Source organism: Carlito syrichta, unplaced genomic scaffold, assembly GCF_000164805.1.
Source record: "Carlito syrichta isolate Samal-C Ts95f unplaced genomic scaffold, Tarsius_syrichta-2.0.1 Scaffold129541, whole genome shotgun sequence".
Classification (NCBI taxonomy): domain Eukaryota; kingdom Metazoa; phylum Chordata; class Mammalia; order Primates; family Tarsiidae; genus Carlito; species Carlito syrichta.
Genome location: NW_007073637.1, coordinates 191,365 through 214,905, shown reverse-complemented (window position 1 = coordinate 214,905; position 23,541 = coordinate 191,365). Strand labels below are relative to the sequence as shown.

Sequence of the window (23,541 nt, the reverse complement as noted above, 5' to 3'; positions counted from 1 at the left end):
AAAAAAAAAAAAAGACTTAATCACCAAGGCAACAGTACTTTAGGAGGTGATTGAGTCATCAGGGCTTCACTCTCATGAATGAGACTATGTGCCCTTAAAAAAGGGTTTGACAGAGAGTTCACTCTTTTTGCCCCTTTTATCCCTTGAGCCACCTGAGGACAAAGCATCCTCCAAAGGATACAGCAAGGTACTATTTTGGATGTGGTGACCGGGACCTCACAAAGCAGTCAATATGTCCATATCTTTATCTTGGACTCCCTGCTCTGAGAACTGTGAGAAGTAAATTTTCTGTTCTTTGTAAATTACCCAGTCTCAGGTATTTGGTTACAACAGGACAAATGGAATAAAAACATGTACTAAGATGTTATCTGCAAAAAAAGGAGACAAGCCAGGTCTCTTGGGTGTTTATGTAAGAATTTAATATGGTGATTAAAAATCTTAGTGTAGATTTTGAAATGTGGCACACTTTATCATAAGGTTAGGAATGTAACTCTAGGCCAGGAATGATTGATCCCTTCTAGCATCTTCAGTAGTTTTGATACCTAACATAATTTACTCATATCATTCTACCCCAGTTAGGAAGGAAGATGTGGACTTGGAATAACTATTTTTTTTAAATGTGTACATTTCCCTTCTGCATTTTGTCTCACAATTAAAGCCTTTTTAAATTAAATCTAAAGAGTATTGAAGATTTTCTTCAGGAGAGAGAGAGAGAGCACAATGCAAAAGTTTACCTTCTTTCATTAATTTTGTTTGCTACACTTAAAACACTATTATTCTACAAGGGTAAGTTTTATCATGCAAGAATATTATGCATTGTTATTATGCAAGGGTAAGTTTTACTCCAATTCAAAATATAAAAACAAAACAAAATATTATAACATTATATTGCATGGAAACAACTACATCAACTACATTTGTAAATATTTAAATAATCCCTGGGGTGTAAGCTTAGAGTCTTGTCCTACTTGTCTTCACATGGGTTATAAAGATTTAAATTAAAACATGATGAGGTAACTCAAGATTTTGAAGATATTTTTCCCACAACACAATTACAGTGTTGGGTTATTCTCTCTTCACAAATAAACATTACAGAAAGTTACTGGGGCAGCATCAAACACTGTGAGACAATTTGAAATAGCCAAAATAGTTTTATTTTGTGAAGACAGTTTGCCGTTTTTAATAAATCCTTCTCATTCAGAAATCAGAGTGAACTATATCAAACTTTTAATTACAGCTACTAAAGATAGAACATTTTATTTCTTTTAGACTTAACAATAAATATCTGAGTTTCTTTAACTATTACTTTATCTCTTGTAAGTAGATAGCTAATATAATTTTTAAAAAAATTTATTGGGGTATTTAAGGAAATTAGAAAAGAAAAACTCATATTATGCTGAAAATAACCTCAAACCTTAACTATAGACACATTATAAAAATGTTAACTCATAAATGTCCTGCAGTTGGCAAATATATCAGAGTCTTTAGTTAACAAAATATTTTATAACAGCCAAATATTGTTAATCATTAAAAATCATAAAAATTGAAAACCATAAGTTGACTGCTTTTTTACTGAGTAAACTGCATAGTTTTCACCATTCAGGTATTCCTATGCTCTTTTCTTATGCATATTTGACTTTTATTATAAAAGACGTTTACATGTGAATTGTTGCTTTTGTGGTTAGCTGCAAAATAAGCACTTGCGTCTCTACAGAGAATTTATTGGAAATAAACATTGATCTCTAAAAGTTTTCAGCAAACATTAAGCTTCTTCAATAGTGAAATGGCAGTTCAGTAGGGAAAAAACACAGGAAGTATGAAAGGAACAAGTAGTGTTCCAAGAGTTTTAACAAGTCAAATACAGAACATTACATCTAAAGAAACATTATTTTTTAAATGTTCTGTTATAATGGAGTGAGTCTGGACTACACAGTTTACTCAGCATAGGATTTATGTGTGCTTGTACATTTCCCCTGAAGATGCTACCCTGAGTGGATTAGTCAACCGAAATGCATCAAACTTACTCTGCATCAGAGAATTTAAGGCCTTCTTATACCGAAAAGCTCAGTCACAACCTGGAGTGTTAGGTAGAACTCTGACAGTGGATTATAAACAGATAGTCTCACTGGCAAAAGCAAAAATAATCTAAAAAAAGGGACATGAAGGTGTGCTATAAGAATATAAGAACATCTGTTTTATTTATTTATGTTTCATTAAATGAACACATTCTGAGAGGGATATAATTGGAACTTGGAAAACTCAGGAAAGATATGAAAAGAGAATAAAGATGTCTTACATCAATCAACTTGTTAGCCTCTCAGTCTCTTCTTACACATTTGTAATGCATTGTTATTCTAATACAATGGACATAGCATTGTCTTTCTATTACTTAGCCTTTCAGCAGGATTTGAGACACTCCACAGCTCTGTTGTTTTGATATATTCTTTACTCGAGCGACAGAACATTCATCTTCCCTTCTACCTGACATGTGGCTCTGCCTCAATCCTTTGCTGGATGCTCCTCCTCTGCTTGACTTGTTTATGCTGCAATTCCCCAGGGTCCCTTATGGAACATCCTTCTCCATCCACCACATTCTCCATCTATATGATGCCACCAACTTTTTTACCCAGGACTTTTCAGGTTTGTGTTTTCATGCCTGACCTCTCAATCTCTAGGACCTTATTTGGCTGACTACTTTGCATCTCCTTTTAGATATTTATAGATATTTTTAAAACCTAACTAGGTGGAAACAACCCAAATGACCATCAAAGTGTGAACAGATAAACAAAATGTGCAATATGCAGCCAATGGAAAATATTCAGACTTTAAAAAGAATTGAATTCCGACACATGCTACAATATGGATCAAATGGAAAACGTTATGTTACATGAAATAAGCCAGATACAAGACAAATATTGTATTAATATGCTGATACGAGATTCTTAGAATGCTCACATTTATTGAGACAAAAAATAGAATGTTTAATTACCATTGTCTGCAGAAAGAGAAATGGTAAACTGTTGCTTGATGGGAACAGAGTCTGTTTGAGATGATGAAAAAGTTCTCTAGATGGTTACGAACAACGGTTGAGCATTATGTAAATTACTAAGTGCCACTGAACTGTACACCTAATAATGGTTAAGATAATCAATTGTATATTATGTGTAATTTACTATAATTTTTTAAAGACCAGAAACAGAATCTCTGATTCCTATCCTCACCCCTAACAAACTGCTTCTCCCCCAGAACGTTCCTTAATGGCACTATTATTCATTCAGCTTGCTGAGGTTGCTGAGGTTGCTGAGGTCTAAAACTTAGGAGTCAAGCCTGACTCACTATACTAGACACCAACATGAAATTCCTCACCCAATTCAGTTAATTTTGTCTTCACGATGTATCTCCAATCTAATTGCTGCTCATCTTCACTGCCTAAACTACCTTGGCCTAAAGTGGTCTGTCACCTGTCATATTGCAAAAGTCTTAACTGATCTTCCAACTTCCACACAACAGAGTTAAGCAGTCTTTCCAAATGGTCACAGACTTTTAAAAATACTTAATGAATATAATTATTTGAGGAATCTAGACTAGTTAAATAATAGAAATGGAGAATAAAATGGTAGTTACCAGGAGTTAGGGTTTGAAGTAAATGGGGATGAAATGCAAGACAATAAATTTTAGAGATCTTCTGTATATTATAGTATCTATAGTTAATAATACAATAGCTGTCTCATTTATTTTACAGTATGTCAAAAAACGGATCTCTCTTTTTTTTTTTGAGTTGGAGTCTCACTCTGTCGCCCAGACTGGAGTGCAGTGGCCGCTCCTGGCCACCGCAGCCTGGACCTTCTGGGCTCCGGCAATCCTTCCGCCTCCGCCTTCCAAGTAGCTGGAACTACAGGCACGCGCTACCACGCCCGGCTAATTTTTTTTGATTTATTGTAGAGATGAGGTCTCGCTAAGTTGCCCAGGTGGGTCTCGAACCCGCGATGTCAGGCAATCCACTCACCTCAGCCTCCCAAGGCACGGGATTATAGGCTGAGCCTCCGAGCCCGGTTTACCGTTCAATTTTTAAACCATTTCAATTTTTGAACCATTTCAATTTTTAAAACATTCACTTAAATTTTTCTGTTCATTGTTGCATTAGGGACTTTAGAATACATAAATAGAACTTGTTTTCTGACCAACCGAAAGCAAGTGAAAATGTGTGAAATTTAAATATGAAGTGTATTATTGCTAATATTGTATGACAAAGACAAAGCAGGTGCTATTAAATATACTATTGAAATACTAAAGAAATAAACTGGGATTTGGGTAATTTCCGGAGGCAAATGATTTTCCTGATGGCTTCTGAGTATTAGAGAGATTTCAAAATATAACAAAAGGCATTCTAAGTGAAAAGAGCTGAGGCTTAGGGAAATTTGCTTTTTTCCCATATTTCATAAATGTGGTCATAATTTCATTGGTTTAACAGCCATTAGAGAGTTTCTTTTTAGAAATAACTAATAAGTTATTTGCTCAATCTTTTATGGGTGGTTTGTCTTTTTCTCATTTATTTGAAAATGTATCTGTTCTAGATCTGAGTACTTTATTGTGAAAAATAATTTTCTACATCTGTGACTTGCATTTTCATTCTTTTACGTTTTTTAAAAAATTAATTGACAAATAATCACATATATTCATAGTAGTATTTTCGTGCATATAATGTATAGTAATCAGATCAGGACAATTAGCATATTCATCAACTCAAACATTTATTATTTCCTTGTAGGGGAAAAATTCAATATCATCCTTCTAGCTATTTGAGACTATGTAATATATTATTGTAAACTATATTCCTTTTACAGTGCTATGAATCATTGGAACTTATTCCTCTTGCCAAGCTGTAATTTTGTACATTTTAGCTATTCTCTGCCTCTCAATCTCTTATATCGTCTGTTCTGCTTCTTACTTCTATAAGATCAACTTTTTAAAGTTTCCACATATGAAAATAGGTGTTTAACTTTCTGCTCCTGGCTAATTTTACTTCATATATTGCAGTTCCATCCATGTTAGTGCGGATGACAGGACTTTTATTCTTGTTTTAATGACGGAATAGTATTTCCCTGTGTATATAAAATACATTTTTTTATTCATTCATCTGTTGTTAGATACTTAGGTTAATTCCATATCCTGGCTTTTATGAATAGTGTTGCAATAAGCATAATAAACATGGGCGTAAACATGCATCTTTCATATAATATTTTTTCCTTTGGATAAACGCCCAATAGTGGAATTCCTGGATCACATGTTAGTTCTATTTGAGGAAACTTCCTGTGGTTCTCCATAGTGGCTGTACTTAGTTTATATTCCCACCAACAATGTATAAGAGTGCCCTTTTCTCTGCATTCTCGTTAGCATGTTTTTTTGTCTTTTTGATAGTAGCTATCCTAACTGGGGTACGATGATACCTAAATGTGGTTTTGATTTGCATTTCTCTGATAATTAATGGTTCTCATCATCTTAAAGCATATTATTTGGCCATTTGCATATCTCCTTTGGAGAAATGTCTACTCAGATCATTTACATATTTTAAAATAAGATTTTTTGCTGTTGAGATGTTTGAGTTTCTTATATATTCTGGACATTAATCCGTTGGATAAGAAGTTTGCAAGCATTTTCTCCCATTCTGCAGGTTGCCTTTTCTCTGTTGATTGTTTGCTTTGTTGTGCAGAAGCCCGTTTGATATAATCTCATTTGCTTATCATTGTTTTTGTTGCTTGTGCCTTTGAAGTCTTATTGGTAAAATCTCCTCCAAGACAAAGCATTTACCTTATGTTTTCTTTTAGTAGTTTTATCATTTCAGATATTTCATTTAGGTCTTCGATTCTTCTGAGTTGATATTTGTTTAGGATGAGAGGTAAAGGTCTAGTTTTAGTATTATGCATATGAATATTCAATTTTTTAAGCATCATTTCTTGAAGAGTGTGTCCTTTTCTCATTGCATGTTCCTGAAACCTATGCCAAATATCAGTTGGCTGTAGATATGTGAATGAATGTCTGGGTTCTCCATTCTGTTTTATTGGTTTATGTGTCTGTTATTATGCCAGTGTCATGCTGTTTTTGGTTACTGAAGTTTTATATAGTATATTTTGAGATCTAGTAATGTGATACCTTCAGTTTTGTTCTTTTTGATCAGCACCGCTTTGACTATTTGGGGTTTTCTCTGGTTCCATACAAATTTTAGGATTACATTTTCTATTTCAGTGATGAATGACATTGGTATTTTGGTAGGAATTGCCTCGAATCTGTAAATCAATTTGGATGTATGGTCATTTTAACAATGTTGATTCTCCTGACCCATAAGCATGAGGTGTTCTTCCATTTGTTTGTATCCTCTCTAACATCTTTTGTCTGATTGGTAGATTTTCTTAGTTATCAAAGCCATCATGCCCAAATCAGCTGCAGACAAGAGGGAGAACTTTAATGGAAATTTTAAAGAACTGAGTTTAAGATTGTGAAGCATTTCTTTGAAGAATTTTAACAGGAGATTTTAACAGCTAAACATAGGTTTACCACTATGATCCTGATGACAAAGCACAATCAAAACAATGACTACCAAGAGGTGGAAGAAGTTCTGTCAAAGTCAAAGCAGATTGTCACAAGCCATGTTTTTTGCGTTGCTCAAGACCTTGTGTTAATTCACTTTGGAGAGCCAAAAAACAGTAACATCTGCTTATTATGAGAGTGTTTTGAGCAATTTAGCCAAAGTTTTAGGAGAAAAATGTCCAAGAAAACTTTATCAGAGAATGCTTTTTCACCATGACAATACTGTTACTCATTCCTCTCATAAAACAAGAGAAATTTTGTGAGAAATATGATTGCAAATTTTAAGCTATCATCTTACAGTCCTAATTTGGCTCCTTCTGGTTTCTTTTTTTTTTTCCTATTTTTAAAAGTTACAGAAGAGGCACCTATTTTTATCAATAAATAGTGCAAAAAGTTCACATTGATGGGGTTAAATTCTCATGACCCGAAAATTTTAAGGGGTGGACTTAAGGGTTGGCATCTTCATTTGCAAAAGTGTCTGGATCTTTATGGAGATTATGTTGAGAAATAAAATTTATTTTTTATTTTAATTTCATTTTCCATGAAGTGTCTCTCTCTCTCTCTATATATATATATATGTGTGTGTGTGTGTGTGTGTGTGTGTGTGTGTGTGTGTGTGTGTACTATATTATTATAATATATAATATATAAATAATATAGCATGGCATATTATATAATATATAATACTAATATATTCCATACATACATAGATATATATGTATGTGTAATGATCAAGTTTATAATCAAGTTCTGAAGATCTTCTCTTCCTAAAGATTTTTATCTACTTATTCTACCACTCACAAGAAGTGAGTTAAGTGTCGTACTCTCTATGATTGTGGGTTTGTCTATTTCCTAATATATTCCTATATCTTTTGAAGTTATGCTTGAAGAAGAATACAATAGTTCCTTTTTAACCACAGGGAATATGTTCCAAGACTCACAGTGCATGCCTGAAACTGGGGAGAGTATGGACCCCTACATATATGACTATCATATATATATATGATAGTTTAAATTACAAATTAGTCACAGTAAGAGATTAAGAATAATAATTAATAAAAATGAAAACAATTATAACAATACATTGTAATGAAAGTTATGTGAATGTGGTCTCTCTCACAATATCTTATTGTACCATAATCATCTTTCTTCTTCAACTGGTTAACCTCAAATAACTGACATGACAGAAAGTGAAACCATGGATAAGGACGAATGTCCTGTATCATTACAAAGATTTTTCTTATTTCTATTAATGCTTCTTTTCATGAAGCCTTCATTATCTAAAATTAGAACTATCTCTTGGTTAATGTTTGCAGGATATCCAAAATACTATACTCTGAACACTCAATACCATTATTTTAAAGTTATATCTCTTATAAACAGCAGAATGCTAGGGTTTTCTATTTTTTCTTTGTGATATACCTCAGTATTCTTCTTAGTTTATGTAGTCTATTTTACATAGCTTATATCTAGTAAAGTTTTTTCTTTTATTTTTACATATTTATTTTTGTTTATATTTATTCAAATATTATTATTATACCTTATTTATTCAATCAGCTCTTTGTATTTGCATTATTTTTTATCAGTCTTTTAATGTTTATCCTAGAAATTGAAGCATGCATTCTCAATTTAATATGATCTAGTATGTATTATTAATTCACCATTTCTCATTACTGCTGGAAGTTTAGAATCTTCTAAGTCTATTCACATGCCTTCCAACTTTTGTGGCATTTTTGTTTTCTATGCATTTTGTCATCTATAAGACATTATTAATATTAATTTCTATAGTTAATTTTTAGTATTTTTGCCCACACAATTACTTGTGCACTTCATACCCATCTGCACTTCCCTGTTTCTTGACAATACCATGTTCTTTCTACCTGAAAGATTAACATCTGAATTGTTTTTTGGGGTTTTTTTTGAGTTGGAGTCTCATTCTGTCACCCAGACTGGAGTGCAGTGTTCGCTCCCAGCCACTGCAGCCTTGGCTTGCTGGGCTCCGGCGATCCTTCCACCTCAGCCTTCCAGTAGCTGGAACTACAGATGTGCACTACCACGCCCAACTAATTTTTTTATTTATGGTAGAGATGAGGTCTCGCCAAGTTGCCCAGGCAGGTCTCAAACCCGCGGGCTCAGGCAATCTACTCACCTCAGCCTCCCAAAGCATGAGATTTCAGGCTGAGCCACCGAGCCCAGCTTGAATTGTTTTTAATACTGATCTGTTGACAATTATTTATTTTTCTCCCCCTCCTAAAAATTATTCCCTTTATTTTTATTCTTGAAGTTTCATTTTATAAACCAAGAATTGTAAACCAGAAATTATATTTATGTCATGAAGTTATTTCATTGTCTTCTACATTTTTTTTTTATTGAGGTCAGCTACCAATCTTATTTTCTCTCTTTTTAAAGATAGGTCTTTTATTTATGACTGCTCTTACAATATCTCTGTGACTCTGGCTTTCAACAGTCTTACCATGATATGTCCAGGTGTGCTTTTTTGTTCATTTGTTTTTATATTTATCATGTTTGGAATTCACTGAGTACTTGAATGGGATAATATCTTCCCACACTTTTGGAAAAAATCTCAGCCACTATATCTTTTTATACAAGTTTGATTCAATTTCTTTTTCTCAACTGGAACTCTATTTTGAGGACTTGGGACCTTTTGATATGTCCCTCATATCACTTATTTCAATTTTAAATGGTTTATTAGCTGTAACTGTCAGTAGAGATTTGTATTATTGTCTCATTTGTTCAATTAATCCAGTGCTTCATATTATGATGTCTATAATTAAACAATTTCCTAATTTCTTTACTTTTCGTTATCAGATTCTGCCTTTGTTATCAAATGTCTAATCTATGTTTCTTCACATAGTATGCTTATTTTTTCTTCCATTTTCTCTAAAATACTAATCATGGTGGGATTTTTGTGTGTGTGTGTGTTAGTTATCATCTTTTCCACTCAGTGAATCAACACTTAGCCTCTGGCTTTTCTTTTCCTACCTTTTGGTTTTTTATATTTTTATTATCTATAACTTTTCACCTTTTTCTATCTGTTGCATCCTATTGTATGCTTTGTTTTATATTTGATAGAGCAATAGAAGCCCTCAGTGGTATCACCTTCTTGAGAAGTTTTCATATTTCTTCTGTTTGAAAAATAGGCTGCGACTAACAATTTCCGTACAATTTGGATTGAGTTAGGTCAAAAAATAGTATAATTTTAGTAAGACATATTCTTTACAGAGTTTATATTGAGTTCCCAAGTGCCAGAATTTTTATTTTCTCAATTTTAAAAAGCAATACATTGTTGGGAGTCAGCTTTGGAGGCCCACCTGTTGACAAAGTCCAGGGGATTGAAGACTCCAGGCCACAAAGCAAGCCTGGCAGCTGAAACCCTCACCTCTTCTACTTTTGTTATTGATGTAGTCGGAAAATTCTGTTCAGTCGGAGATGGAAAAAACAAAGGGCTCCTTCACGTCATTATTGCCTCAATCATAATTACCAAAAAGCTATTTGTAAAACATCGCTGCAAGTTCACCTGAGTTAGACCCTTTTTAAAAAATTACACTGATACTGACCTCCCAGTGCTAGCTTCCTAATTATTTTGTTTTTAACTTTTTTGTGCTGGCCCCTGCCAGCCCCAATTGAGCGTTACAGTTCAAAAGTTCACCAAGAGAACTGTAGGCATTTTACTATAAAAAAGTTTACAGTGGGAACAGGAGACATCTCTTTAATGTGAAGTTTTAAACCTTTTCGTTTTTCCCAAAAGAATTTAAAATGCTAAGGTTTCCCATGTGTGAAGGCAGATAAGTACATGATGAAAAATGTCTTTTTTAAAAAATTAAGTTTAGGAATATTTTTTTATTTTACAATTATGTTTTTGACGTTATTCATTAATCAAGGTTTAAGAGGTTTATTGTAAGTTATAATGATTTAAGTTTTAGTTGTTTTAAGTGTTATGGTTAGTTTTAATTCATATATTGTTGGTTAGGAGTTTGTGATAAGCTAGAGTAGGAAATTTTTATGTAAGTTTTGTTTAAAAAATCAATTATGCAATGTGTTTTTAGGGTTTTAGTTACTGTTTTAATTGAAGTTTAGAAAGTTCGTGATTGGATGTGATTTGTAGTTTTGTTTTTAGTTTTTATATGGAAGCTGGATATGTGATGTATAATCGAAATAATTAGATTAGAATTTAAAGAATTAGTAATATACAATGTTTAATTTGGTAGAGTTTTAGGTTTATTTAGCAATATACAATGTTTAATTTGGTAGAGTTTTTAGATTTATTATTTGTAGGATGTGAGTGTTTTTTCAAATTGTCATTTATCATGGAGTGGGCCAAAGACCTCCGGGGAGTTAACAGCTTGATCAAAGATTTGTGAATGACCGAATGAGAACTAGCTGCCTTGAATGATCACAAGACAAAAAAAACTCCTGGAAAGTTTCGTGCATGAACTCTGTTTTGTTGTTTTGTCTTGAACAGTTGTTATTAATTAAGATAATGGTTTAATCATGATTTGGGAATTTCCTTTGATTGTGTCTTTGTGAAAATGATATATAAGCTCAATGTTAAATGGCAATAAATGGCATGTGTCCTGCTAACAGCAGAGTCAGTTGTCTGAGTGTTTCCTTCAATACCGACTCTGTTTCTCCTTCAGGAAACCCTGAACCCAGTTGGAGTGGGATTCCAGTGATACATGATTGATTTTCTGATACACAAAGCTTCAGCACCTCAGTTCTGTAGCCTATATCCCAAGCTTATTCGCAACCATGAGTTCCCATCAGTATGAAAAATGTGTTAAAGGAGAGACAGCTCATGTGTTTGAGGCAAACCCTATTCTACTAAATCTTTTCTTTCTCATGTACAACAGGATTATAGCTATTTCTGCTTTCAGAAGCTTCATCCTCTCACCTCAGCTTCTCACAGAGGACCTAAACTCAGAAAATATAGCATAAAGAAAAGTGATTTTGAGTTTGATACCCCTACATTTTTAATTTATCAGTCTAGTCTTATCTAGGCACTAAAGGGTATCCAGGTTTCTCTTTTTCTCAGAGTAACTCTGTGTTGGCCAAGCCTGATACTCTGTACTCAGAACCATCAAGTGTTCCAAGGCAAAGCAGTACTGACAATGAAGAACTGTGTTCTCTTCTCTGGAATTTTGAGGTCTTCTTCTCTTTACTTAAATGCACTACAAAGGATTTACAGCAAAAAAATTAAAAAATTGATTTGGTATAATTTTTTTTCTCAGAAGAATAACTTGCTTTTCTAAATGTAGCACAGTCTACTTAAAGCTATAAGCACCTTTTCAACCTCATTTTATAACCAAAGTAACACAGAAGTTGAGAAATAACTGTTATTATCATCCCACTCTATTTTGAAGTAAACTGTTTATAAATTTAAGTAACTTTCCAAAGATGGTGAAGGGCAATGGTAAGGAAAAACTAAAGTAAATTAACAAAATAAAATAAAATGTATGAAGCCTCCTCACTTATGCTTTCTCCATTATCCCAAAATCAGTACTATAATACTCAGGATTCAGTCAGAAGTTGAGAAACCACATCAGTAATTTTGGAGACAGAGAATTAAATATAAATAATTTGGTAAAAACAGTTGTTGAACCAAACAAAGTAATGCAAATGCCATACTGATGGGAGCTCAAAGTAGACAGCCGGCCTCTCTCTGAGGGTGCTAACACATACCTACATAACTGCCACAAGTCCAAACTTGAACAAAACAGTATATTATACCTTCAATATAATTTAGTTAGCATAAAATTACCCTAGGGAAACCACCCACTCCTATCATGCACCTGACATCATGACAGAAAAATTTAGCCAAGCTCGGTGGCTCAGCCTATAATCCCAGCGCTTTGGGAGGCTGAGGTGAGTGGATTGCCTGAGCCCGCGGGTTCGAGACCTGCCTGGGCAACTTAGTGAGACTTCATCTCTACAATAAAAATCAAAAAATTAGCCGGGCGTGGTAGCGCATGCCTGTAGTTCTAGCTACTTGGAAGGCTGAGGTGGAAGGGTCACCGGAGTTCAGCAGGTCGAGGCTGCGGTCACTGGGAGTGGCCACTGCACTCCAGTCTGGGTGACTGAGTGAGACTCCAACTCAAAAAAAAAAAAAGAAAAGAAAAACTCATACATGGTTTAAAAATGGACGACTCCTCAGTTCCAGGAATTGCCCACTCATTTCCCAGGAAAATTCACCTCTTTAGTAGAATATTCCAGTTCTTTATTATTTTAACTCATAGAAACCAGTGACCCCTGAGCAACACTTTCTTGTGCTCATACTTCTCCTAAAGTGTGTACTATCCTGTCATGTTCATTTTCAATAACCCTGCTATTGTTTTGCTATTTTTAACTGGCTTTTAAATTATTTTTTGCTGCAAAATCAAGGACCCTCATAAGCCCATCAGTAACAATATTACTAATTGGTTACTAAGTATAAAGTACTAGTTATATGAAAGTGATTTCATTCATGAAGCTGAGGAGCAAATGGAAGAAACTGGGGCTATTTGAACCTAGAACACTGTAGAAATGGCTCCATGGATCTGGGACCCAGAACTCTAACAGAAAGTATGGCTAAGTTGAGAGCCCAAAGAGCAGGAATTCATAACTCTGAGGTTCACACACTAGATAGCTGTACTGATATGCCTGAGGCAGACAATGAGGTGAGTCTGAAGTGAATTTTAAAAAATGTAAGAGTATAGGCTGGGTATGGTGTCTCATACCTATAATCCCAGAGCTTTGGGAGGCCAAGGCAGGAAGATTGCTTGAGGTCAGGAGTTCGAGATCAACCCAGGCAACATGGTAAGATCTTGTCTCTACCAAAAAAAATTTATCTGAATGTATTGGCATGTGCCTATAATCACAGTTACTCGGGAGGCTGAGACAGGAGGATCTCTGGAGCCAAGGAGGTCGAGACTGCAGTGAGCCACTGAAGTCCAGCTTAGGCAATAGCTTGAGACTCCAATTAAAAAAAACATAAGGAGACAGAATGAGAGAAATAAATAAGTAAATAAATAAACATTTATTATATTATTATTATAAGGGAAACATTGTTATCAACAGGAAGAAAATATATCCCCCCAGATTTCTAACTCACTACTCATTCTCCCTACTGCAGAGCTGTAATATGGTTTCTGTAAGGCATAGTACAAAAGGGGAAAGCGCTTGGGAGCTGAAATGTGGTTTTTGTAAAGCGGAAATATGGTTTCTGTAAGGCATAGTACAAAAGGGGAAAGGGCTTGGGAGCTGAAGGGCAGAAACTTAAAAACTGATACACAGTGTGTGCCTCGCCTTTTTCCAAGAAACATGAAGCAATCAATTTTAGGAAAAATCAATCTTCAAATTATGTAAAATAATGAAGGGTACGTAGAAACACACGAGAAATTAGTTTTTTTAATGAATACTTTTTTGAGATACAGTTTTTGAAATTGGTACGGATTGCTTTGGTTTCCCACGCTGACTCTGGGAAGGCAATCCGCCAAGTTGACTTTGACTCTTGGAAGGCAATCCGCCAGGTTGACTTTGACGCTTGGCAGGCAATCTGCCAGGTTGACTTTGATTTTTTTCCTTTCCTTTTGCAGATGGAGTCTGGACATTTTGCTGATTGGGTATAGGTTTTTTTTTCTTACAAAGCCTACACAGGCAACAGCATAAAACAAACAAAGCAAAAGGCAACAATAAACACAGGTAGCAAAATTTATTTCTTTGCTTTCTCCTAGGGGGTGGGCCACTGTCAACACTACCTCCATAGCCTTCTAACAGGCAGTTGGGAGGGTCCCACCGATAGTTGCAATGGCAGTGATGCTTATTGTTGCAGATGCCTCTCTTGTTACAAAATGCAGGTGAACAATTACTATCCAAGATAGCTATATGGACACAGTGCTTCTGGATGCAGATATGATCTGTACCACACTCTGTGCCATCTTTCACTTCACCTATATCAGGTCCTTTCATTCCATAATGGTAATCAGTACCCCAGCATGTGACATCATTGAAGTGAGCCCAATGCACAGTAGTATGATCACTCAGATAGGGAATTTCTTTTACATTCTTACACTGAATTCTTCCACACTGGACATCTGAGATATTGCATTTTATGTATGTAGCACCTTTGATACCACAGTGACCTATACGTTCACCTAGGGTATTTATTTTTTTGTAGCAAGTCTGATTTGCAGTCTTTGCCCCTCTGCCAAAAATCTGCCTGCAATGTTCATTGCGGTCATTACATCTCTTTTCATAGCAATAGGCACTGATATTACAGGGAATTCCATCTTCCACATACACATCATCTGGGCACTTATGGGAAGTTCCATTGCACCACTCTGGAAGATCACATTTATTGATTTCCTTTCTACACAATACTCCTGATGGTAAAAACTTGCAGTTTTTGCAGCAAAGTCCATGAGCACAAGTAGCTCCATCAACCAGGGTGCAATTTGGCATACAACAAGGATCTTTTGCACAATTCTTTAAAGGTCCACAGTCACACTCCTCTTTTTCTTCAACAACACCATTGCCACAGCGTGTCCGGTTAAAAATGTCCACCGTGTATATATTTTCGAACAAACACGTTGTCTTCTCAACAGTATACTGCCAAAAAAAAGCATGACTACAATTGCTAAATCTTGTTGTTGGTGGGTTATCTTCATGCATTATGCACTTACGTTGTGCACAGTTGCATGTATAATAATCGTGGTTCATGCCCATATTATGACCTAGATGATGAGCCACCGCAATTGCACTAATGCCCAGAGTTTTGTTCATGAAGGTTACAACTGCACAACTCCTTTGTGCTTGGCATATGCTTCTAGATATAGCTAAGCCACTTAAACCTCTTAATCCTCGATTTATGAAGAGATGCGAAGTATCGTGTTGTATCCGAGGAACAATGTTTTCCAACTTCCACTCGCAAAATAGGCGTGAAGATTTCCTGACGTCGTCTACTACAATTGGGTTTCTATTCGTCCAGATCTCCATACCAAATAATAACACGTTAACACCAATTACATCAATAATGGAATCTACTATATTTACAATAACATATAGATCGTCCAGTAACTTTGATTCATTTCTTCCATAGCGAATGTATAGATATTTATCTATCACAACTACAATTTCAATACGCCTAAAATGGATCCACCAGCCCTCAGGAGAACTTTGCTTCAGAGTTAAATCATCCATTTCTTCAAATTCCATCTGCCCTGCTAGCTCATTTTGCACAAATCCAGATCTCATGGTTGGAAATTGTGTCTCTTCGCTGTCCATTTTGTAGACTAGATGTTCAAATGTGGTAGAAAACACCATGGGCTTTATTTCATAAGCAAAGTCATCTATCTGTAATATTCCTTGAAGGCCCCCAAAACAGGTACTAAGAGAAACCAAGGATTCTGGGTCCCCTTCCACATAACCATGGTAGTAGCAGTCATTCCGGACAAAAGGCTGATCCTCAAGGAGAGCCCCCTGGTCTGTGTAGGTAAACACTGGTAGGTGTTTGGACAACAAAAGCTTCTTGGCTTTTATGTGGACAATGTGTCTCTGGCCTCCAAAGTAGAGACTGTAGGATATCCAGCCTCGAGGTTCCATGCCTCTGGCAGTGCCAGTTACTCTCTTGGGTATCACCACCTCTGGCGTGGTGTGATATTGGGGGTGTTCAGCCTGGATGTGTCCAGAACAAGACAGGAACACCCCAAGCCAGTATAGCAGGAGCAAGAGCTCCATGTTCAGCAGGGCTTCAACATCATGTGATTATAAAGCCACAGTTATGGAAACACTGGTTCAGAGGCGAAGTCAGGTCTAGAGTCACAGCAAGTCTGCTTTTTCTGCACTGGTCAGTGTGTGATGCTAGTCATTAAAAATCCATCTTCTGGCAGAGTTGAACCATCAGAGCTGCAGCCCTACAAGTAAAATGAAAAGCAGCATGTGGATGAATGTGGTTATGAGAGGATGCAGTAGGGGTAGGGAGAAAGAGAACAGCATAAGATAAAAGTGGTTAAGTGCTTTAATCAAGTAATGACTCAAGAAGCTGCCTGGAATTTGCTCTTAAATATTGATAGGGAAGAAAGGAGCAGGGAGTGTACAAGAAACCAAAATTGACCATATTGGTTGTTACTGAATGTGGATGATAGGAAGATAGATTTATAGTACTGTTCTCTAAATATATGAATATTAGCAATTAGTTCAACAATAAATAACTAAGACAAAAAAATTATAAAGATAAGCTTATCATATATCTTACATTGCTGAGGTAACCCCAATTCACATATGTTGAATTGTCATAAACATTAATAACTTTTCTTTTCAACTTCAGATGTTAAATTATCTGGTAATATTATCTAAGAGACATTTTTAAAAAGCACTCTCATACTATTTTTAAAGTTGTCATGGTACTTACCATATACCTCCCTATGGCACAATATTTATCTAATTTCCTTTTTCTTCCCTAACTTCATCTTCTCACCAGCCTTGTCTGGTTGGAAAATACTCTTGAGCATCATTGGTGTCATTCATAACTACTAGCTTCTCAAATAATGCTTGGATTAATTATTAACATAATAAATCATGGTCAACTTGATGGTTATTGTTTTGGGAGTGATATATGTGTTGCTCAAAATGTGTTTACACTTGATTACATTTTTATTTTTTTAATTAATTAATTTTTTTTTGAGTTGGAGTCTTACTCTGTCACCCAGACTAGAGTGCAGTGGCAGCTCCCAGCCACAGCAGCCTCAACCTGCTGGGCTCCGGCGATCCTTCCGCCTCAGCCTTCCAAGTAGCTGGAACTACAGGTGCGTGCTACCATACCCAGCTGATTTTTAATTTTAGAGATGAGGTCTTACCAAGTTGCCCAGGTGGGTCTCGAACTTGCGGGCTCAGGCAATCCACTCACCTCAGCCTCCCAAGGCGTGGGATTATAGGCTGAGCCACTGAGCCTGGCTTTGATTACATTTTTAAAGAAGAATATTTTTCAGTATCTGTGGCCAATTTGTGTGGTAGAACAAATTGGTATAGACTCAGTTTTCCTGTGTTTTCTTCCAAATACAGCTTAACACCTGAAACAAGTCAATGGACAACAAAAAGACCCTGAAAGCTGAAAAGAAAAATAAAGAAAAATAATGACTAGTGACCTCTGGACTTGAGGAACGACAGTAGGCTGAGTTATCTGAGTTTTCTTCTTATCTCTAAACTATATTCCAAACTGGGTGCTAGACAGGTATTTAACCCCAGACTTCCGGCAGGCATGGTCACAAACAAACAAACCAAACCCTGAAGACAAGATTTCACTTTCTGGTCAAATGACTGAAAATGGAAAAGCTCAACAAAGACCCAGTGAGGTACCCCAATGTTTTGTTTTGTTTTTAAATCAGGATGCATGTATGCTGATGCATCTATAGTGGCCATTTCAGAGTTGGCAGGCTCACCCAAAATGTGCTCTACACTCAATGCACTACTGTGCTATCAATTCCACACATATTCACAGCATCACCGCACTGGACGACCAATCTAACCATCATTCAATAACTGGGTAACTAGTTAACTAATCTGCCTTTAGAGACAGCAGTGATGTCCTAGCTGGCTAACTCAACCCTGCTTCACCATTGTGGAAGAGAATGGAGCCTGAAGTACCCACAGAGTTATCATTCATAATACCAGATATATCTTAGCCCTCTACGAAATGACGTAGGAAAACCTAAGCTCACTGTCCCTCCCATCTCCAGGCCTGAAAACGGTCCAGCAACATAAGTGTGCCAAGAAGAGCCCTCTACCCCAGATGGCAACAGCAAGATTAAGCTGGAACCCCTTCTGAATCAAAAGAGTGGAACTGATTAGGATAACATTCAAAGAGCTATCAAAATTAAACTTTTTTTGGAATTCAGTCCACAAAAAGCATTTCAGAATGTTTGCTCTAAATATCTAAAAAGATAACTGTCTCCTGAAACATAAAATTTAAAAAGTTATCAAGAGAGATATCAGTGATATGGCAGAGTAGGAAGTTCTGCTCCCTTCGGCCCCCCATAAATACACGCATTCAACAATTTGTAGACAGATTCTTTTTGTGAGAAATTTTGAAGCCAAATGAAGGATTGTTGCACCATAGGAAAATGCACATTCAGAATCCCCAGAGTTGATAGATTCAAAATACCCTCTCAGTGAAGTCTCTATCCCTAGTACACCACCATAAAATCAGGAAGAGAACGCTTAGCTCTCAGCTTTATCAAGTGGTTGGAAGAGGTTGGTTTGTATCCAGTGCTTCAAATTTTCTAAGGGGAGGGCTTTCTACAAGACTGGCTTCTGTTTTGTCAGTCTTGGAGCTTCCATTGGTCTGCCACAGCCTAACTGTCTAGGAAGAATGGAGATGGTGGCTTAGGTTGTAGATGCCATAGATCCTCCCCTTTCTAAGCAAAGAATAAGCGTATGAGAAATCCCATCCCTTAACTCCCCACAAGGATAAAAAGAGTTGATCTTTGCATTCAGCACCCCAGTTTCTCCATGGTTTCCCAAAGAACTAACACCCATTTGACCAGTTTTAGATCTCCAATGGGGCCAGCACAGTCTAAACACATGGGAAAATGAAGAAAGGGCTTGAACTGGTAAACATCATAGACTGCAATACTTCTTAGCACTGAGAAAGAGAGAACAGACAAAAAAATCCCAGTTCTCAGCTTTCCCCTGAGTAAGGAAAGAGTTGATGGTGCTTCGAATAAGCAACTTTATTCAGGGTTCTCCAAAGAGCTTGTATTTAACTAGCTGTTCTGACTTCTGACTGCTCTAGCACAGTCTAGAATTCTGAGGGAAGAACAGACATGGAAGGTTGGGCTAGTAGACATCATGGATTCCCCCTCTCTACTCAGTACCAAAGCAAGCATACAAAATATTCCTACTCTCAGGTTTCTTCTAGAGAGTGAAAGAATAGATCATATGCCCAGCACCCTAACTTCTCTGGACTACACAAAGATCTAGTACATGATTTGCTATTCTTGGATCTCTGTTGGATATGGTAAAATCTAGCCACCTAGAGGAGAAGAAAAATGGTAGTTTGAACTGGGGTTGACTCAACAGCTCCCCACCTGGGTCAACACAGAAAAAGTTGACAAAAATCACTGCTGCTTGCTTCTCCGTGGAGTGAGAAAGAGTTTGTAGAAGGACCAGATTTTCTAGTCTTGCTGATGGTGGATGGTTTCTGTACATGGTCATTCTGAAAAGATTGAGACAGATCATGCTGTGTTTAATGTGCAAGCATCAGCACATAAAATTTTTTAAATGTAGAAGGAGACAAAGATATTCGAAAGAAAGTATTAAGATAAGTCCTGAAACCTATGCTAGTGAAACATGCCTATACGATTTGCCTGGCATAGAATGCAAAATAACCTGTAATAAATATGCTTACTGAGGTCAAGATAACAATACATAAAGTTAGAATTGCAACAGAGATAGAAAATATTTTTTAAAGTACCAAAATAGAAATCATGAAACTGAGGAACACAGTAAGCACATTAAAAAATTTGGAGAGCTTCAACAGCAGGCTACATAAAACAAAAGAAAGGCCTAGTGTATAGTCAGTCCCCTACCTGCAAATATTTAAGTTGCAAGCTTTCAAAGATGCAAACATTCATTTACATGTCAAATCACATAAGTTAGTTCATATGTCTGATGTACATTCTGCTCCTGTATGCTAGCTTTTATACTGCACTGTACCACTGAACTTTTCAAAATACTGTAATGAAAGATTGAAATGATTTTTTGTGTTTGTTTTTATGTATTATTTGTGTGAAAATTATGTAAACCTATTACAGTACAGTACTCTATAGCTGATTGTGTTAGTTGGATACCTGGGTTAACTTTGTTGGACTTACAAATTGGACAAGCTATTGGAATGGAACTCATTTGTGTATAGGGGACTTACCATACTTGAAAACAATATGATTGGAAATCAGTCAGAGGAACAGAAAGACAAAAAAGAGTCAGTGTAAACTTAAGAAATGGATAAGACATCTTCAAGGAGATCGATAAATGCATTAAGGATGTCTCAGAGGAGACTAGAGAGAGAGGGGACCAGAATGCTATTTAAATACATAATGACTGAACACTTCCTGTTTCCAAACTAGGAAAGAAGTAGACATTCAGATTCATGAAGCCCAAAACTTCCCAAAAAAGATGAACTCAAAGAAATTTGCATTGAGACACATTATAGTCAAATTGTAAAAAGTCAAAGACAAAGAAATCAGGAAAAGATACTTTTCACATTTAAGGGAATGTCCATGAAACTGACAGTGAATTTTTCAGCAGAAATCTGAAGGGAGTGGGATGATATATTAAAATTTCTGAAAGAAAAAAAAGCTGTGCCAATCAAGAACACTATACATAGCCTTCAATAACAAGAAGAGAGAGACTATTTCCAATAAACGAAAGCTGAGAGAGTTCATCACCAGTTGATCCACTTTACAAGCAAAGCTAAACAAGAGTTATTCAAGTTGACATAATAGAACACTAAACAGTAACAATATAGCATAAGAAAGTATGAAACATGATAAAGGTAAGTATATAGGAAAATACAAATTCTGTGTTACTGCAATAATGATGCATAAATGACTTTTTATTCACAAAAATACTTATATATATTTAAGGAGTACAACATGATATTTTAATATACATAGTGAAATGATTACTATAATAATCATGACTTTCATTCTAGCACAAAAATCAAAAGGCAAAAATATTAAAATATATTAAAAATATTAAAAAGATAAGTAATATGAATAGATGTATATTGTAGGAACAATAAAATTAAGTGTGGGGTGGGATTCAAAGATTCTGTGTGTGACTATAGTGTTTCTGTTTTCCATCAAACTTAAGTTATCAGCTAACAGAAGGCAATAAAAGTTATGTACACTTATACAAAATCACAAAACACAAAGGAAGATAGAAGGGAATAAAGATTGACAAAACACTACATGACTAATAGAAAAGAATTAACAAAATCACAATAATAAATTCATCTTTATCAAATAATTACTTTAAATGTAAATGAATTAAAGTTTTCAATTAAAAGAAGACCAAGTGATTGAATAAGAAAAATAAATAAATGAAACAAGACCCAATTATATGTCATCTACAAGAAATTCAGTTTAGATTTATGAACATACAGTGGTTGAAAATCAAGGGACAGAAAAAGAAATATTCCATGCAAACAGTAGCCAAACAATAACAAAGGTAATTACACACAAGACAGACAAGAAAAGAACTGTCACAGAGCCAAAGGAGGACATTATAAAATGATAACAATGTCATTGTCACAGAGACACAGGACATTATATAAAAAAAATAAAATATTCATCCACTAGGAAAATGTACCAATTATTGACATACATGTATCTAACACAGCACATAAATGTGTAAAGCAAACATTGACAGAAATAAAGGGAGAAACACAGAGTAATACAATAAAATAGTAAGACACTTCAGTACTCTTTCAATAATGTATAGAACCTCTGGACGGTAGGTCAACATAGAAACAGAAAACTTGAACAGCATATGAACCAACTACACTTAACAGACATATATGGATTAGTTTGAAAGCAGGATTTATCAAGAGGACAGAAAAGCTCCCAGAGGGGAGGAACCTGAGAGGTTTGCCTGAAGTAGTTCATTAAACAGCAATTGAATAAACATATTTCTCAAGTTTACATGGAATATTTCCATAATATACCAAAATATAGAGTTAAAAAATATATATATAACAACACTGAAATTCCATCAAATGTCTTTTCTGGAATGAAACTAATAGGCGAAGTAAAACTGGAAAATTTACGAAGCAATATACCCTTTAACATTCACTGAATTCAACAAGAAATCAAAAGGGAACTTATAAAGCACTTCAAGTCAAATGAACAAGCAACATACTGAAACTTATAGGATGCAGTAAAAGTGGTACCAAAGGGAGGCATTCTTACAAACAAATGTCTACATTAAAAAAAGGAGATCTCAAAAAAAATCTAACTCTAAGAACTAGCAAAAGAAAAACAAAATAATACCAAAGATCATAGAAGGAAGAAAATAATAAACATTAGAGAAATAAAATAGAATAATTTTTTTAATATAAAAACTAAAGAAAACTGAGGTGTTTTAAGTAAGATACACAAAATTAGCCTTAGCCTTAAGAAAAAGAGAAGACTCAAATAATGGTAAGAATAAAAGAAGAAACATTACCACCAATGCCACAGAAATTAAACAGGTCATAAGAGAATGCTGTGAAGGGAATTTGTATGGAACATTTTGTCTATAATATAAATTTTAATACTGCCTTAGTACGTTTATTTTTCTTGCAGCTTCCCATGGATGCTATAACAAATTGCTACAATCTCAATATTATAAATCAACACAAATTTATTATCTTGTATAGTTCTGAAGGTTGGGTCTCACTGGCTAAAAAGAAGGAGTCAGCAGCAATGAGTTTCTTTCTGAAGGTTCAAAGGTATTATCTGTTTCCCTTTCATTTCCAGCTTCTAGAAACCACTCACATTCTATGTATGGTTCATAGATTCATTCTTCCATTCTCAAGGGTGACTATAGATCGCAAATCAAATATTTCTCATATCACTTTATTCTGACTCTGCTTCGCCTTTCTCTTTCACATATAAAGATCTTTGGATTGCATTAGACTCAGATAATACAGAGAAATTTCCCTATTTTAAAGTCAGGTGATTAGTAATGTTGATTTATCTGCATTCTTAATTCCCCTTAAATCATGTTAATTAACATCCTTGTAGGTTTCAGGACAGGAACATTTCTGAGAGACAGTTGTTTTAAATACTGCATCTTCTTTATTTTACTCATTTTCCAATAATTAGTATTACTACCTTTTAATCTATGCCATTTTTATTTTTGTGATTTTTTTCTTTCAGAAATGTACATCCCATGTATTTTTCTTTATTTTTATTAAAGTGT

At 35.3% G+C, this 23,541-nt stretch overlaps 1 protein-coding gene across 1 annotated transcript; it reads right to left on the bottom strand.

Moving 5' to 3' along the window:
- Positions 1-13,989: 13,989 nt before the first annotated feature.
- On the bottom strand, positions 13,990-16,317 carry ADAM29 (ADAM metallopeptidase domain 29). The gene has a single exon (XM_008048927.1). The coding sequence runs from the start codon at positions 16,315-16,317 to the stop codon at positions 13,990-13,992; it is 2,328 nt and encodes a 775-aa protein (XP_008047118.1).
- Positions 16,318-23,541: the final 7,224 nt, after the last annotated feature.